Raw genomic sequence first — 18292 nt, 5'->3', positions numbered from 1 at the left:
ACTGTTTTTCATGGTTCGGGCTAGGCCTCTTAGTTCCAGTGAAGGGAAGTCTTAACACTACAGCATACAATGACATTCTAGACGATTCTCTGTTTCCAACTTTGTGGCAACAGTTTGGGGAAGCCCTTTCCTATTTCAGCATGACAATGCCCCTATGCACAAAGCGAGGTCCATACAGAAATGGCTTGTCAAGATTGGTGTGGAAGAACTTGACTGGCCTGCACAGAGCCCTGACCTCAACCCCATCCAACACCTTTGGGATGAATTGGAACACCGACTGCGAGCCAGGACTAATCGCCCAACATCAGTGCCCGACCTCTCTAATGCTCTTGTGGATGAATGGAAGCAAGTCCCCGCAGCAATGTTCCAAAATCTAGTGGAAAGCCTTCCCAGAAGAGTGGAGACTGTTATAGCAGCAAAGGGGGGGGGACCAACTCCATATTAATGCCCATGATTTTGGAATGAGATGTTGGACGAGCAGGTGTCCACATATTTTTGGTCATGTAGTGTATGTGTATTAAAGTATTGAAAAGTGTAGTATTTGATCCCATATTCCTAGCGTGCAAGGATTGCATCAAGCATCACTACTTATAATGGAAAATAATAGTAACCTGTCTCTCCTCCTCTTTTTCCCTCTTCACCCATCTCTCCCCCCCCCCTCTCTCTCTCCAGTTTATGCGTAACGACCCAGTGGATGGGTGCATAACAGAGAGACAGTTTGGAGGTATGCTGCTGTCCTACAGCGGAGTCCAGTCACGTAAACTCAAACAGATGCAGAAGGGACTCAAGAAGATGTTCAAAGATGCTCAGGTACTGAGACAGACTGATGGGTAATACATCACAGTGAAGGAGCAGCACAGTCCCCTCTCTGTGTCTCTCTCTCGTTCCCAAAACATATGTGAAATGGATTCAAAAAACATTACACTCACAGAAGTTCCAAAAGAATAAAGACATGTCAAATGTCATATGTCTATATACAGTGTTGTAATGATGTGATAATGGTTAAAGTACAAAGGGGAAAATAAATATATATGGCTTGTATTTATAATGGTGTTTGTTCTTCACTGGTTGACCTTTTCTTGTGGCAACAGGTCACAAATCGTGTTGCTGTGATGGCACACAGTAGATTTGGGAGTTTATCAATATCGGTTAGTTTTTGAATTCTTTGTGGATCTGTGTAATCTGAGGGAAATGTGTCTCTAATATGGTCATACATTTGGCAGGAGGTTAGGAAGTGCAGCTCAGTTTCCACCTCATTTTGTGGGCAGTGTGCACATAGCCTGTTTTCTCTTGAGAGCCAGGTCTGCCTATGGGGGCCTTTCTCAATAGCAAGGCTATGCTCACGGAGTCTGTACATAGTCAAAGCTTTCCTTAATTTTGTGTCAGTGACAGTGGTCAGGTGTTCTGCCATTGTGTATTTTATTTATTTATTTAACTAGGCAAGTCAGTTAAGAACAAAATCTTATTTACAATGACAGCCTACCGGGGAACAGTGGGTTAACTGCCTTGTTCTGAGGCAGAACGATAGATTTTTACCTAGTCAACTCGGGGATTCGATCTAGCAACTTTTCGGTTACTAGTCCAACGCTCTAACCACTAGGCTAACTGCTGCTCCCGCCGTCTCTGTTTAGGGCCAAATAGCATTCTAGTTTGCTCAGTTGTTTTGTTAATTCTTTCCAATATGTCAAGTAATTATCTTTTTGTTTTCTCATGATTTGGTTGGGTCGAATTGTGTTGCTGTCCTGGGGCTCTGTAGGGTCTGTATGTGTTTGTGAACAGAGCCCCAGGACCAGCTTGCTTAGGGGACTCTTCTCCAAGTTCATCTCTCTGTAGGTGATGGCTTTGTTATGGAAGGTTTGGGAATCGCTTCCTTTTAGGTGGTTGAAGAATTTAACGTCTCTTTTCTGGATTTTGATAATTAGCGGGTATCGGCCTAATTCTGCTCTGCATGCGTTATTTGGTGTTTTACACTGTACACAGAGGATGGTTTTGCAGAATTCTGAGTGCAGAGTCTCAATCTCTCTGTACGCTCTCTCTCGCTCCACCTTTGTGTGTCAGGTCAGCTGCGTACAGAGAACCCCTTCTGTCTCTCTGTCTGTTCTGAGTTGCTACTCAATTACAACTCACTCTGGGTGAATCACAATGTTTCAAATTGTAACTTAGGTTTTCATTGATGCCAAGGAGATATCTGGACAAGGGGACACCTGTCTCTGTCTCTACCCCACGCCTGTCTCAATGCTCTCCTCTCCTCTCTCTTTCTATCTCCCTCTTTCTCTTCTTCCTTTCTTTACGTCCTTCTCTCTCACTTAGTCCCTCATCCCTCTCTCCTTCTCTCTCTTCCTCTCTCTTCCTCTCTCTAGGAGAACTATTCAGTTCATACAGCCAGCTGCTCCTCTCTCTGCTGTCAGCTAATTCAGCAGTTTGTGTGTACGGGGGTGTAAAGCTTGCTTCCCTTGTCATGCTACCCCATCTCTGTGGCACACCGTTGAATAGAACTCTCCTAACTACAGGAGCGTAATCAGAGGTGTGTGTGTGTGTGTGTGTGTGTGTGTGTAATCAGTCTCTTGTCATGATGTTTAACTGAGTTTCACAGCAATAAAATAATTTGAAGCAGAATTCCTATTAACACTGGAAACTCTAGGCCTGTAGGGACCATCATTCTGATGGCAACATTCTAACAGTGGGATTAATACATTTCATATATGCTATTGCTAAAATAATCATTTGAAGGTGTTAAGTAAAATTAGAATAAGATTATATTTTTCATTTCAAATAGCAAAGTAGTATTTTCATTAGTTTGTTACTGTAGGCAATATGTAAGAACAAAACCCCACAAAAACCACCTAATTCAACTGTTTAATCAATGTTATTATTTTGTTACAACTATGAAACATATATCTGGAACATGCTAACGGCTTATTTTTATGTTTTTAATATTTTTTGCAAAATACCCCAACCATAAAGACGCACGGTCAGCAACACGTGTGGTCAGATGATGAAAACATCTGTATGCCTTAAACATCATCTGTAGCCTTAAACATCTCCGTAACATCTGTAGGCCTTAAACATCATCTGTAGCCTTAAACATCATCTGTAGCCTTAAACATCTCCGTAACATCTGTAGGCCTTAAACATCATCTGTAGCCTTAAACATCTCCGTAACATCTGTAGGCCTTAAACATCTCCGTAACATCTGTAGGCCTTAAACATCATCTGTAGCCTTAAACATCTCCGTAACATCTGTAGGCCTTAAACATCATCTGTAGCCTTAAACATCTCCGTAACATCTGTAGGCCTTAAACATCATCTGTAGGCCTTAAACATCATCTGTAGGCCTTAAACATCATCTGTAGCCTTAAACATCATCAGCCTTAAACGTCACCGTAACATCTGTAGGCCTTAAACATCATCTGTAGGCCTTAAACATCATCTGGAGGCCTTAAACATCATCTGGAGGCCTTATACATCACCGTAACATCTGTAGGCCTTAAACATCCTCTGTAGGCCTTAAACATCCTCTGTAGGCCTTAATCCTCCTCTGTGTAGGCCTTAATCCTCCTCTGTGTAGGCCTTAATCCTCCTCTGTGTAGGCCCTAATCCTCCTCTGTGTAGGCCTTAATCCTCCTCTGTGTAGGCCTTAATCCTCCTCTGTGTAGGCCTTAAACATCACCGTATCACCTGTAGTCCTGAAACATCCTCTGTAGGCCTTAATCACCGTAACATCTGTAGGCCTTAATCATCCTCTGTGTAGGCCTTAACCACCACCGTAACATCTGTAGGCCTTAAACATCATCTGTAGGGCTTAAACATCATCTGTGTAGGCCTTAATCATCCTCTGTGTAGGCCTTAATCATCCTCTGTGTAGGCCTTAACCATCACCGTAACATCTGTAGGCCTTAAACATCCTCTGTAGGCCTTAAACATCCTCTGTAGGCCTTAAACATCCTCTGTAGGCCTTAAACATCACCGTAACATCTGTAGACCTTAAACATCACCGTAACATCTGTAGGCCTTAAACATCCCCTGTAGGCTTTAAACATCCCCTGTAGGCCTTAAACATCCCCTGTAGGCCTTAAACATCCCCTGTAGGCCTTAAACATCCCCTGTAGGCCTTAAACATCCCCTGTAGGCCTTAAACATCCCCTGTAGGCCTTAAACATCACCGTAACAGCTGTAGGCCTTAAACATCCCCTGTAGGCCTTAAACATCACCGTAACATCTGTAGGCCTTAAACATCCCCTGTAGGCCTTAAACATCACCATAACATTACCAGCCTTAAGCATTACCAGCCTTAAACATTACCAGCCTTAAACATCACCGGAAGCACTGAGTGTGTTTGATAGTGAAAACCAGCATTAAATCAGTAATGGCATTATATTGAATATGGTCGATATGACGTCAGTTATTGTCAGCTCGTGCTGCGTCTTCACTCAACGGCATCAGTTGGATTTCATTTAGCGGTTGTCCCTTGTCCAAACAGTCGACACAAACCTTCGCCTCACATTTCCCACCAACACCTAGCTTGCAGGTGTCTTGGGTTCTGTTCTTTGTGCATCTGCCCACCTGGCGACATCAAAGGCTCACGTGGAATCTTAGTCCTCAAATGTCTCTGACGCAGCTCGTATGCCAGACTCATGTTTCTCACGCAGCTCGTGTGCCAGACTCGTGATGTCTCTCACGCAGCTCGTGTGCCAGACTCGTGATGTCTCTCACGCAGCTCGTGTGCCAGACTCGTGATGTCTCTCACGCAGCTCGTGTGCCAGACTCGTGATGTCTCTCACGCAGCTCGTGTGCCAGACTCGCGATGTCTCTCACGCAGCTCGTGTGCCAGACTCGTGATGAAGTCTGTCCTGATGAAGTCTCTTCAAGCAGTTGATACACTTGCAGCTAAATCAAGCTTGTTGTAGAACACAGCAACAGGCCCGTGGTGGGTACAGCCGTTCCGTCTGATCCAAAACATCCACACCGACCTATGAAGAGGTAAACATTGAGGATTATTTTCCCGTAGGAAATACAGAACGTGTTCTACAGAAGAGCATCATTTGATCTATATCTTTGTTTGGTTGTACTATGTAATAGTATAGGCTTTTCTCTTTATTGTGTCCCCGTCGATGGCAACTGACAGACACGTTCTTTCTTGCCTTGCCTTGGTAAAGTGGGAGTGTTGTCTTGTCATTCTTCAGCACTGTTGTGTAGTACAACAGCTGTGCACGTGCCTTATTTAGCGCAGATGGGGTGAACTCCCATCTCTTTGTTCATGGTGCCGACAAGGCTTGTTTTATTTTGCAAACAACTTGTTCGCCAACGACAATGAAGTGAAGAAATTGTCCATGTTGACATTTTGTCCCCCTTACCAACCGAAGGTTCCACATCATCACCATATTCTCCGACACCTGCTGCCCCGTGTGAATCTTTTCACCGTCGCTTCCTTTCTGTTCTGTTTCATTCGGGGGTGGTACAGGTACCTGCTCAGTGCGTATCGTTCAGTAGGGGAAGATGATTAAACGCATAAATATAGGTTGAATTTACAATGGTGTTTGTACTCCTCTGGTTGCCCTTTTCTCATGGTAACGGGCCACACATCTTGCTGCTGTGATGGCACACTGCGATATTTCACCTGACAGATATGGGAGTTTATCAATGTTTGATTTGTTTTCAAATTCTTTCTGTGCTCTGTGGGAGCCAGGTTAGGAAGTGCAGCTCAGTTTCCACCCCATTTTGTGGGCAGTGTGCACATAGCCTGTCTTCTCTTGAGAGCCAGGTCTGCCTACGGCGGCCTTTCTCAATAGCAAGGCTATGCTCACGGAGTCTGTACATAAGAAAAGCTTTGACTAAGTTTGGGTTAGTCACAGTGGTCAGGTATTCTGCCACTCTGCACTCTCTGTTTAGGGACAAATAGCATTCTAGTTTGCTCTTTTTTTGTTTGTTGATTCTTTCCAGTGTGTCAAGTAATTATCTTTTTGTTTTCTCAGAATTTGGTTGGGTCTAATTGTGTTTCTGTCCTGGGGCTCTGTTTGTGTTTGTGAACAGAGCCCCAGAACCAGCTGGCTGAGTGGACTCTTCTCTGGGTTTGTCTCTGTAGGTGAGGGCTTTGTGGTGGAATGTGTGGGCATCACTTCCTTTTAGGAAGCTGTTGAATTGAACAGGTCTTTTTCCTGGATGTTGATAACTAGTGGGTATGAGTCCTCACTCCTACCCCTGTCCCTCTTTTTCCTGGATGTAGATAACTAGTGGGTATGAGTCCTCACTCCTACCCCTGTCCCTCTTTTTCCTGGATGTAGATAACTAGTGGGTATGAGTCCTCACTCCTACCCCTGTCCCTCTTTTTCCTGGATGTAGATAACTAGTGGGTATGAGTCCTCACTCCTACCCCTGTCCCTCTTTTTCCTGGATGTAGATAACTAGTGGGTATGAGTCCTCACTCCTACCCCTGTCCCTCTTTTTCCTGGATGTAGATAACTAGTGGGTATGAGTCCTCACTCCTACCCCTGTCCCTCTTTTATCTGGATGTAGATAACTAGTGGGTATGAGTCCTCACTCCTACCCCTGTCCCTCTTTTTCCTGGATGTAGATAACTAGTGGGTATGAGTCCTCACTCCTACCCCTGTCCCTCTTTTTCCTGGATGTAGATAACTAGTGGGTATGAGTCCTAATTCTGCCCTGCATTGTTTGGAGTTGTACACAAAGTATATTTTGGGGTGTTTGACCCATTTGGTGAATTCTTTGTTGGTGAGCGGACACCAGACCTCACAACCATCGAGGGCAATGGGTTCTATAACTGATTCAAGTATTTGTTAGCCAGATCCTAATTAGGGTGTTGAGTTTTATGTTGCTTTTGATGGCATAGAAGGCTATTCTTGCCTTGCCTCTCAGATCGTTCACAGTTTTGTGGAAGTTACCGGTGGCGCTGATGTATAGGCCGAGGTATGTATAGTTTTTTTGTGTGCTCTAGGGTAACAGTGTCTAGATTGAATATGTATTTGTTGGCCTGGCAACTGGACCTTTTTTGGAACACCATTATTTTGGTCTTACTGAGATTTACTGTCAGGGCCCAGGTCTGGCAGAATCTGTGCAGAAGATCTAGGTGCTGCTGTAGGCCCTCCTTGATTGTGGACAGAAGCACCAGATCATCAGCAAACAGTAGACATTTGACTTCAGACTCCAGTAGGGTGAGGCCGGGGGCTGCAGAATGTTCTAGTGCCATCGCCAATTCGTTGATGTATATGTTGAAGAGTGGATATAGACTACAGGTTAAACGTTTTAGAACACCTCATTCCAGGGTTTTTCTTCATTTTTTATATTTTCTACATTGTAGAATAATAGTGAGGATATCAAAACTATGAAATAATATAGTAACCAAAAAAAGTGTTAAATCAATCAAAATATATTTTATATTTGAGATTCTTCAAAGTAGCCACCCTTTGCCTTGAAGACAACTCGGCACACTCTTGGCATTCTCTCCTTCCAGTTCTCTGCTGCCAATGACTGGATCGAACTGCAAAAATCACTGAAGCTGGAGACTCATATCTCCCTCACTAGCTTTAAGCACCAGCTGTCAGAGCAGCTCACAGATCACTGCACCTGTACATAGATGGGCTGTTTACAGATGGGCTATCTACCTACCTCATCCCCATACTGTATTTATTTATCTTGCTCCTTTGCACCCCAGTATCTCTACTTGCACATTCATCTTCTGCACATCTACCATTCCAGTGTTTAATTGCTATATTGTAATTACTTCGCCACCATGGCCAATTTATTGCCTTAACTTACCTCATTTGCACTCACTGTATATAGACATTTTGTTTTCTTTTGTTCTACTGTATTATTGACTGTGTTTGTTTATTCCATGTGTAACTCTTGTTGTTGTATGTGTCGAATTGCTACGCTTTATCTTGGCCAGGTGGCAGTTGCAAATGAGAACTTGTTCTCAACTATCCTACCTGGTTGAATAAAGGTGAAATAAAATAAGGGGGGGGTGTTTAATATTGCAGAGTGATTTTCTGAGGTTGCTGTTGACGCAGACTCCACGGTAAATTCTGGGCTCAAATTTGTCTCCACTTTTGTGGATTGGGGTGATCAGTCCTTGGTTCCAAATGTTGAGGAACATGCCAGAGCCAAGGAGGATGTTAGAGTTTAAGTAGCTAATTGAGATTCATGGTTCACTTTATTATTTTCCTCTCTCTCCTCTGGCTCTCTCCTGTCTCCCTCTCTCTCTCTCTCCTCTGGCTCTCTCCTGTCTCCCTCTCTCTCTCTCCTCTGGCTCTCTCCTGTCTCCCTCTCTCTCTCTACTCTGGCTCTCTCCTGTCTCCCTCCCTCTCTCTCCTCTGGCTCTCCTCTGGCTCTCTCCTGTCTCCCTCCCTCTCTCTCCTCTGGCTCTCTCCTGTCTCCCTCCCTCTCTCTCCCCTGGCTCTCTCCTGTCTCTCTCTCTCTCTCTCTCTCTGTAGGGCATTACGTTTGAGGAGGTGGAGAATTTCTTTACCTTCCTGAAGAATGTGAATGATGTGGATACAGCTCTGAGTTTCTACCACATGGCCGGCGCCTCCATAGATAAAGGTACGCCAACGACCGTCTGTTCCCACTCTCCCTCCTGTCTCTTTCCCTCCCTCTCTCCCCTCCCTGATTGCTCCTGGTTCTACACCCAGCTCTTTCTCTTTGCCTCCCTCCCTCTCTCTCTCTCTCCCAGCTCCTCTCCTCCTCCACCCAAGCATTAACATAATTTTATCTGCTGTTTCTATCATGTTAGTCCCACTGCTGTGCTCCACTAGCCTGCAGCCCTACTGTCTCCCTGACGACACCACCTCCTACTGGAGCGTGTTATGTTACTAGGCATTATGTCCGGTACTGTAGTACTCCTCCCTCTGACTCTGGAGGGGGGGGGGGGGGGTGGAGGAGGGAGAGGTGGAGGGAGAGGACGAGGAGGGAGAGGACGAGGGAGGAGAGGTGGAGGATGGAGAGGTGGAGGAGGGGGAGGATGGAGAAGGGGAGGACGGAGAGGGGGGAGAGGAGGGGGAGGATGGAGAAGGGGAGGACGGAGAGGGGGGGAGAGGTGGAGGAGGGGGAGGATGGAGAAGGGGAGGACGGAGAGGGGGGGGAGAGGTGGAGGAGGGGGAGGACGGAGAGGGGGAGGACTGGGGGAGGGGGAGGACGGAGAGGGAGGGGGAGGACGGAGAGGGGGGGGGGAGGGGGAGAGAGGGGGGGGAGAGAGGTGGAGGATGAGGGGGGGAGAGAGGTGGAGGATGAGGGGGGAGAGAGGTGGAGGACGAGGGAGGGGACGGAGAGGTTGAGGGGGAGAGGGGGAGGATGGAGAGGTGGAAGAGGAGGGGGGGAGAGAGGTGGGGGACGAGGGGGGGTGACGGAGAAGAGGGGGGGGACGGAGAGGTGGTAGGACGGAGAGGTGGTAGGACGAGAGGGGTGGAGAGGTGGAGGACGGAGAGTTGAGGGGAGGACGAGAGGAGGGGGGGGGGTGGAGAGGAGGGGGGGAGAGGTGGAGGACAGGGGGGGAGAGGTGGAGAACGAGGGGGGGAGAGGTGGAGGGGAGGACGGAGAGGAGGGGGTGGAGGACGGAGAGGGAGGGGGTGGAGGACGAGGGGGAGGAAGGAGAGGTGGAGGATGAGGGGGAGGACGGAGAGGAGGGGAGGACGGAGAGGAGGGGGGGACGGAGAGGGGGGGAGAGGTGGAGGACGAGGGGGGGACGGAGAGGACGGAGAGGACGAGGGGGGGACGGAGAGGACGAGGGGGGGGACAGAGAGGAGGGGGGAGAGGGAGGATGGAGAGGGGGGGAGGACGGAGAGGGGGGGGTGGAGGAAGGAGAGGAGGGGGGGAGAGGTGGAGGAAGGAGAGGAGGTGGGAGGAAGAGGTGGAGGACGGGGGAGAGGTGGAGGACGAGGTGGAGGACGGGGGAGAGGTGGAGGACGAGGGGGGAGAGGTGGAGGGGGGACGAGGGGGAGGATGGAGAGGGGAGGAGGGGGGGAGAGGTGGAGGACAAGGGGGAGGAAGGAGGGGGGAGAGGTGGAGGACAAGGGGGAGGAAGGAGGGGGGAGAGGTGGAGGACGAGGAAGGAGAGGAGGGGGGGAGAGGTGGAGGAGGGGGGGGACGGAGAGGAGGAGGAGGAGGAGGACGGAGAGGACGAGAATGAGAGGAGGGGGAGGACGAGAGGAGGACGAGAGGGGGAGGATGAGAGGAGGGAGAGGTGGAGGGGGAGGAAGAGAGGAGAGGTGGAGGAGGGGAGAGGTGGAGGAGGGGGAGGAAGGAGAGGTGGGGGAGGAGAGCTTGTTGTTTTCAGCCTATCACTTCAGAGGCCAGTTAGCCAGTCAGAGCACATCTGAGGAGACATCAACACAGCAGTGTGTGTCAGAGGGTGGTCTGCTCGTCAAAGGAAGAGAGAGGAGAGTGTTGCTTTCAGCACATCACGATCACAAAGTTGTACTTACTATGACTGGGATATATTGCTACCTTAGTGCAGTCATCTTAACTGTAGGTTGCTCTGGATAAGAGTCTCTGCTAAATTACTCACTAACTGTAGGTTGCTCTGGATAAGAGCCTCTGTTAAATTACTAACTGTAGGTTGCTCCTCCTCTGTTAAATGACTCACTGTAGGTTGCTCTGGATAAGAGTCTCTGCGAAATGACTAAAATGGCAAAGTAAAATGTCTGTGGACCAAGGATGGAATTTAAGGATTTTGGCCTATTAAACCCCATTTCTACTTACCCAGGTCCAAAATCTGATATGGGACAATGGAAAAGATCACATTTAACTTGGATCTCTGGCTTGTTTGGCACATTTTCTACCAGCCTGGTCTGAAAAGCTTCGGGCTTGAATCTGTGATGGGCCAGTTTCTACAGTTCTTCCCCTTTAGTCTCTCATTTCTCTAGTAAAAAATTCTCATCACAATGGAATTAAAATGCAAAAACAGCCATCTGGGTTGTTGCTTTGAGTGTGACTGTGTTAGATTCCCAGACAGGCAGGCAGGCAGACTGAGAGACAGGCAGGCAGACAGACAGAGGCAGGCAGGCGGACTGAGGGGCGGGCGGCGGGTGGGCGGACTGAGAGACGGAGAGACGGAGAGGCGGGCGGGCGGACTGAGAGACGGAGAGGCGGACTGAGAGACGGAGAGGCGGACTGAGAGGCGGAGAGGCGGACTGAGAGGCGGAGAGGCGGACTGAGAGGCGGACTGAGAGACGGAGAGGCGAGCGGGCGGACTGAGAGACGGCGAGCGGGCGGACTGAGAGGCGGGCGGACAGAGGCGGGCGGGCGGGCGGACTGAGAGAGGGGCAGACAGAGAGGGGCAGACAGAGAGGGGCAGACAGAGGGGCAGGCGGGCAGACTGAGACACGGGCAGACTGAGACGGGCGGGCGGGCAGTAGGATAGACAGACAGACAGATCGACAGACGGTAGGATCGACAGACAGACAGAAGGTAGGATCGACAGACGGTAGAATAGACAGACAGTAGGATGGACAGACAGACAGACAGACAGACAGACAGACGGCTAGACAGACAGACGGCTAGACAGACAGACGGCTAGACAGACAGACGGCTAGACAGACAGACGGCTAGACAGACAGACGGCTAGACAGACAGACGGCTAGACAGACAGACGGCTAGACAGACAGACGGATAGACAGACAGACAGAAGGATGGACAGACAGACAGTAGGATAGACAGACAGACAGTAGGATAGACAGACAGTAGGATAGACAGACAGACAGATCGACAGACGGTAGGATCGACAGACGGTAGAATAGACAGACAGTAGGATGGACAGACAGACAGACAGACAGACAGACAGACAGACAGACAGACGGCTAGACAGACAGACGGCTAGACAGACAGACGGCTAGACAGACAGTAGGCTAGACAGACAGACGGATAGACAGACAGACAGTAGGATAGACAGACAGACAGTAGGATAGACAGACAGACAGTAGGATAGACAGACAGACAGACAGTAGGATAGACAGACAGACAGACAGTAGGATAGACAGACAGACAGACAGTAGGATAGACAGACAGACAGTAGGATAGACAGACAGACAGACAGTAGGATAGACAGACAGACAGACAGTAGGATAGACAGACGGACAGACAGTAGGATAGACAGACGGACAGACAGTAGGATAGACAGACGGACAGACAGTAGGATAGACAGACAGTAGGATAGACAGACAGTAGGATAGACAGACAGTAGGACAGACAGTAGGACAGACAGACAGACAGTAGGACAGACAGAGACAGACAGACAGACAGTAGGATAGACAGACAGACAGTAGGATAGACAGACAGACAGACAGTAGGACAGACAGACAGACAGACAGTAGGATAGACAGTAGGACAGACAGACAGACAGCAGGACAGACAGACAGCAGGACAGACAGACAGCAGGACAGACAGACAGTAGGACAGACAGACAGTAGGACAGACAGACAGTAGGACAGACAGACAGTAGGATAGACAGACAGTAGGACAGACAGACAGACAGTAGGATAGACAGACAGTAGGATAGACAGACAGACAGTAGGATAGACAGTAGGATAGACAGACAGTAGTACAGACAGACAGACAGTAGGATGGACAGACAGACAGACAGTAGGATGGACAGACAGACAGTAGGCTAGACAGACAGTAGGACAGACAGACAGTAGGATGGACGGACAGACAGACAGTAGGCTAGACAGACAGTAGGCTAGACAGACAGAAGGATAGACAGACAGAAGGATAGACAGACAGAAGGATAGACAGAGACAGACAGAAGGACAGACAGACAGAAGGATAGACAGAGACAGACAGAAGGACAGACAGACAGAAGGACAGACAGACAGAAGGATAGACAGACAGAAGGATAGACAGAGACAGACAGAAGGACAGACAGACAGAAGGATAGACAGACAGACAGAAGGATAGACAGACAGACAGAAGGATAGACAGACAGACAGAAGGATAGACAGACAGACAGAAGGATAGACAGACAGACAGAAGGATAGACAGACAGACAGAAGGATAGACAGACAGACAGACAGACAGACAGACAGACAGAAGGATAGATAGACAGACAGACAGACAGACAGAAGGATAGACAGACAGACAGACAGAAGGATAGACAGACAGAGACAGACAGACAGACAGAAGGCTAGACAGACAGACAGACAGAAGGCTAGACAGACAGACAGACAGAAGGATAGACAGACAGACAGACAGACAGAAAGACAGACAGACAGACAGACAGACAGACAGGATAGACAGACAGACACAGACAGACAGACAGAAGGATAGACAGAAGGATAGACAGACAGGATAGACAGACAGACAGACAGAAGGATAGACAGACAGACAGACAGAAGGATAGACAGACAGACAGTAGGACAGACAGTAGGATAGACAGACAGACAGTAGGACAGACAGTAGGATAGACAGACAGACAGTAGGACAGACAGTAGGATAGAAAGACAGACAGTAGGATAGACAGACAGACAGTAGGACAGACAGACAGTAGGACAGACAGACAGTAGGATAGACAGACAGTAGGATAGACAGACAGGACAGACAGACAGGCAGAAGGACAGACAGACAGGACACAGAAGGACAGACAGACAGGACACAGAAGGACAGACAGACAGACAGAAGGACAGACAGACAGACAGAAGGACAGACAGACAGACAGAAGGACAGACAGACAGACAGAAGGACAGACAGACAGACAGAAGGACAGACAGACGGACAGAAGGACAGACAGACGGACAGAAGGACAGACAGAAGGACAGACAGAAGGACAGACAGAAGGACAGACAGAAGGACAGACAGACGGACAGACAGACGGACAGACAGACAGACAGACAGAAGGATAGACAGACAGACAGTAGGATAGACAGACAGACAGTAGGATAGACAGACAGACAGACAGACAGTAGGATAGACAGACAGGCAGACAGTAGGACAGGCAGACAGTAGGACAGACAGACAGACAGTAGGATAGACAGACAGACAGTAGGATAGACAGACAGACAGACAGACAGACAGACAGTAGGATAGACAGACAGACAGACAGACAGTAGGATAGACAGACAGACAGACAGTAGGATAGACAGACAGACAGACAGTAGGATAGACAGTAGGATAGACAGACAGACAGACAGTAGGATAGAAAGACAGACAGACAGTAGGATAGACAGTAGGATAGACAGACAGACAGACAGACAGTAGGATAGACAGACAGACAGACAGTAGGATAGACAGACAGACAGACAGACAGTAGGACAGACAGACAGACAGTAGGACAGACAGACAGACAGACAGACAGTAGGACAGACAGACAGACAGACAGTAGGACAGACAGAGACAGTAGGACAGACAGTAGGACAGACAGTAGGACAGACAGACAGACAGTAGGATAGACAGACAGACAGTAAGATAAACAGTAGGACAGACAGACAGACAGACAGTAGGACAGACAGACAGTAGGACAGACAGACAGACAGTAGGACAGACAGACAGTAGGATAGACAGACAGACAGTAGGACAGACAGTAGGACAGACAGACAGACAGTAGGATAGACAGACAGACAGTAGGATAGACAGACAGACAGACAGTAGGATAGACAGTAGGATAGACAGACAGACAGACAGTAGGATAGACAGACAGACAGACAGTAGGATAGACAGACAGACAGACAGACAGACAGTAGGATAGACAGACAGACAGTAGGATAGACAGACAGACAGACAGACAGACAGTAGGATAGACAGACAGACAGACAGACAGTAGGATAGACAGACAGTAGGACAGACAGACAGTAGGACAGACAGACAGACAGTAGGACAGACAGACAGTAGGATAGACAGACAGACAGTAGGACAGACAGTAGGACAGACAGACAGACAGTAGGATAGACAGACAGACAGACAGTAGGATAGACAGTAGGATAGACAGACAGACAGACAGTAGGATAGACAGACAGACAGACAGACAGTAGGATAGACAGACAGACAGTAGGATAGACAGACAGACAGACAGACAGTAGGATAGACAGACAGACAGACAGACAGTAGGCTAGACAGACAGTAGGACAGACAGACAGTAGGACAGACAGACAGACAGTAGGACAGACAGACAGACAGTAGTACAGACAGACAGACAGTAGGACAGACAGACAGTAGGACAGACAGACAGACAGACAGACAGTAGGACAGACAGACAGTAGGACAGACAGACAGACAGTAGGACAGACAGACAGACAGTAGGACAGACAGACAGACAGTAGGATAGACAGACAGTAGGCTAGACAGACAGTAGGCTAGACAGACAGTAGGCTAGACAGACAGACAGACAGTAGGCTAGACAGACAGACAGTAGGCTAGACAGACAGTAGGCTAGACAGACAGACAGTAGGCTAGACAGACAGACAGTAGGCTAGAGAGACAGACAGTAGGCTAGACAGACAGACAGTAGGCTAGACAGACAGACAGTAGGCTAGACAGACAGACAGTAGGCTAGACAGACAGTAGGCTAGACAGACAGTAGGCTAGACAGACAGTAGCCTAGACAGACAGTAGACAAGACAGTAGGCTAGACAGTAGGCTAGACAGACAGTAGGCAAGACAGTAGGCTAGACAGACAGACAGACAGTAGGCTAGACAGACAGACAGACAGTAGGCTAGACAGACAGACAGACAGTAGGCTAGACAGACAGACAGACAGTAGGCTAGACAGACAGACAGACAGTAGGCTAGACAGACAGACAGACAGACAGTAGGCTAGACAGACAGACAGACAGACAGTAGGCTAGACAGACAGACAGACAGACAGTAGGCTAGACAGACAGTAGGCTAGACAGACAGACAGACAGTAGGCTAGACAGACAGACAGACAGTAGGCTAGACAGACAGACAGACAGTAGGCTAGACAGACAGACAGACAGTAGGCTAGACAGACAGACAGACAGTAGGCTAGACAGACAGACAGACAGACAGACAGTAGGCTAGACAGACAGACAGACAGACAGTAGGCTAGACAGACAGATAGACAGACAGACGGTAGGACAGGACAGACAGACAGACAGACGGTAGGACAGACAGACAGACAGACAGACGGTAGGACAGACAGACAGACAGACAGACAGACGGTAGGACAGACAGACAGACAGACGGTAGGACAGACAGACGGTAGGACAGACAGACAGACAGACGGTAGGACAGACAGACAGACAGACGGTAGGACAGACAGACGGTAGGACAGACAGACGGTAGGACAGACAGACGGTAGGACAGACAGACAGACAGTAGGACAGACAGACAGACAGTAGGACAGACAGACAGTAGGATAGACAGACAGACAGTAGGACAGACAGTAGGATAGACAGACAGTTGGCTAGACAGACAGACAGTAGGCTAGACAGACAGTAGGCTAGACAGACAGTAGGCTAGACAGACAGACAGTAGGCTAGACAGACAGACAGACAGTAGGCTAGACAGACAGACAGACAGTAGGCTAGACAGACAGTAGCCTAGACAGACAGTAGACAAGACAGTAGGCTAGACAGTAGGCTAGACAGTAGGCTAGACAGACAGTAGGCAAGACAGTAGGCTAGACAGTAGGCTAGACAGACAGACAGACAGTAGGCTAGACAGACAGACAGACAGTAGGCTAGACAGACAGACAGACAGTAGGCTAGACAGACAGACAGTAGGCTAGACAGACAGACAGACAGTAGGCTAGACAGACAGACAGTAGGCTAGACAGACAGTAGGCTAGACAGACAGTAGCCTAGACAGACAGTAGACAAGACAGTAGGCTAGACAGACAGTAGGCTAGACAGACAGTAGGCTAGACAGACAGTAGGCTAGACAGACAGACAGACAGTAGGCTAGACAGACAGACAGACAGTAGGCTAGACAGACAGACAGTAGGCTAGACAGACAGACAGACAGTAGGCTAGACAGACAGACAGACAGACGGTAGGACAGACAGACAGACAGACGGTCGGACAGACAGACGGTAGGACAGACAGACAGACAGACGGTAGGACAGACATACAGACAGACAGACGGTAGGACAGACAGACAGACAGACGGTAGGACAGACAGACGGTAGGACAGACAGACAGACACGGTAGGACAGACAGACAGACAGACGGTAGGACAGACAGACAGACAGACGGTAGGACAGACAGACAGACGGTAGGACGGACAGACGGACAGACGGTAGGAGGACGGACAGACAGACGGTAGGACGGACAGACAGACAGACGGTAGGATGGACAGACAGACAGACAGTAGGATGGACAGACAGACAGTAGGCTAGACAGACAGTAGGACAGACAGACAGTAGGATGGACGGACAGACAGACAGTAGGCTAGACAGACAGTAGGCTAGACAGACAGAAGGATAGACAGACAGAAGGATAGACAGACAGAAGGATAGACAGAGACAGACAGAAGGACAGACAGACAGAAGGATAGACAGAGACAGACAGAAGGACAGACAGACAGAAGGACAGACAGACAGAAGGATAGACAGACAGAAGGATAGACAGACAGAAGGATAGACAGAGACAGACAGAAGGACAGACAGACAGAAGGATAGACAGACAGACAGAAGGATAGACAGACAGACAGAAGGATAGACAGACAGACAGAAGGATAGACAGACAGACAGAAGGATAGACAGACAGACAGACAGAAGGATAGACAGACAGACAGACAGAAGGATAGACAGACAGACAGACAGAAGGATAGACAGACAGACAGACAGACAGAAGGATAGATAGACAGACAGACAGACAGAAGGATAGACAGACAGACAGACAGAAGGATAGACAGACAGAGACAGACAGACAGACAGAAGGCTAGACAGACAGACAGACAGTAGGATAGACAGACAGACAGACAGACAGTAGGATAGACAGAAGGATAGACAGACAGGATAGACAGACAGACAGACAGAAGGATAGACAGACAGACAGACAGACAGACAGTAGGACAGACAGACAGTAGGACAGACAGACAGTAGGACAGACAGACAGTAGGATAGACAGACAGTAGGATAGACAGACAGTAGGATAGACAGACAGACAGGCAGAAGGACAGACAGACAGGACACAGAAGGACAGACAGACAGGACACAGAAGGACAGACAGACAGACAGAAGGACAGACAGACAGACAGAAGGACAGACAGACAGACAGAAGGACAGACAGACGGACAGAAGGACAGACAGACGGACAGACAGAAGGACAGACAGAAGGACAGACGAAGGACAGACAGACGGGGACAGACGGACAGAAGACGGACAGACAGA

General features: G+C 48.7%; 1 protein-coding gene across 4 annotated transcripts in view; it reads left to right on the top strand.

Annotated features, from left to right (window-relative positions):
• micu1 (mitochondrial calcium uptake 1) overlaps window positions 1-18292 on the top strand; it is a 128899-nt gene that overhangs the window by 75875 nt on the left and 34732 nt on the right. For all 4 annotated transcript variants that reach the window (XM_029702778.1, XM_029702771.1, XM_029702762.1 and 1 more), the window contains 2 exons: window positions 673-810; window positions 8448-8556. In XM_029702778.1, coding sequence (XP_029558638.1) covers window positions 673-810; window positions 8448-8556 — 247 coding nt within the window. The remainder of the gene's footprint in view (window positions 1-672; window positions 811-8447; window positions 8557-18292) is intronic.

Source organism: Salmo trutta, chromosome 2 (genome assembly GCF_901001165.1).
Source record: "Salmo trutta chromosome 2, fSalTru1.1, whole genome shotgun sequence".
In the NCBI taxonomy this organism is placed as follows: Eukaryota; Metazoa; Chordata; class Actinopteri; order Salmoniformes; family Salmonidae; genus Salmo; species Salmo trutta.
Note: the sequence above shows the minus strand (reverse complement) of the source record. Positions and strands in the feature narration are given on the sequence as shown.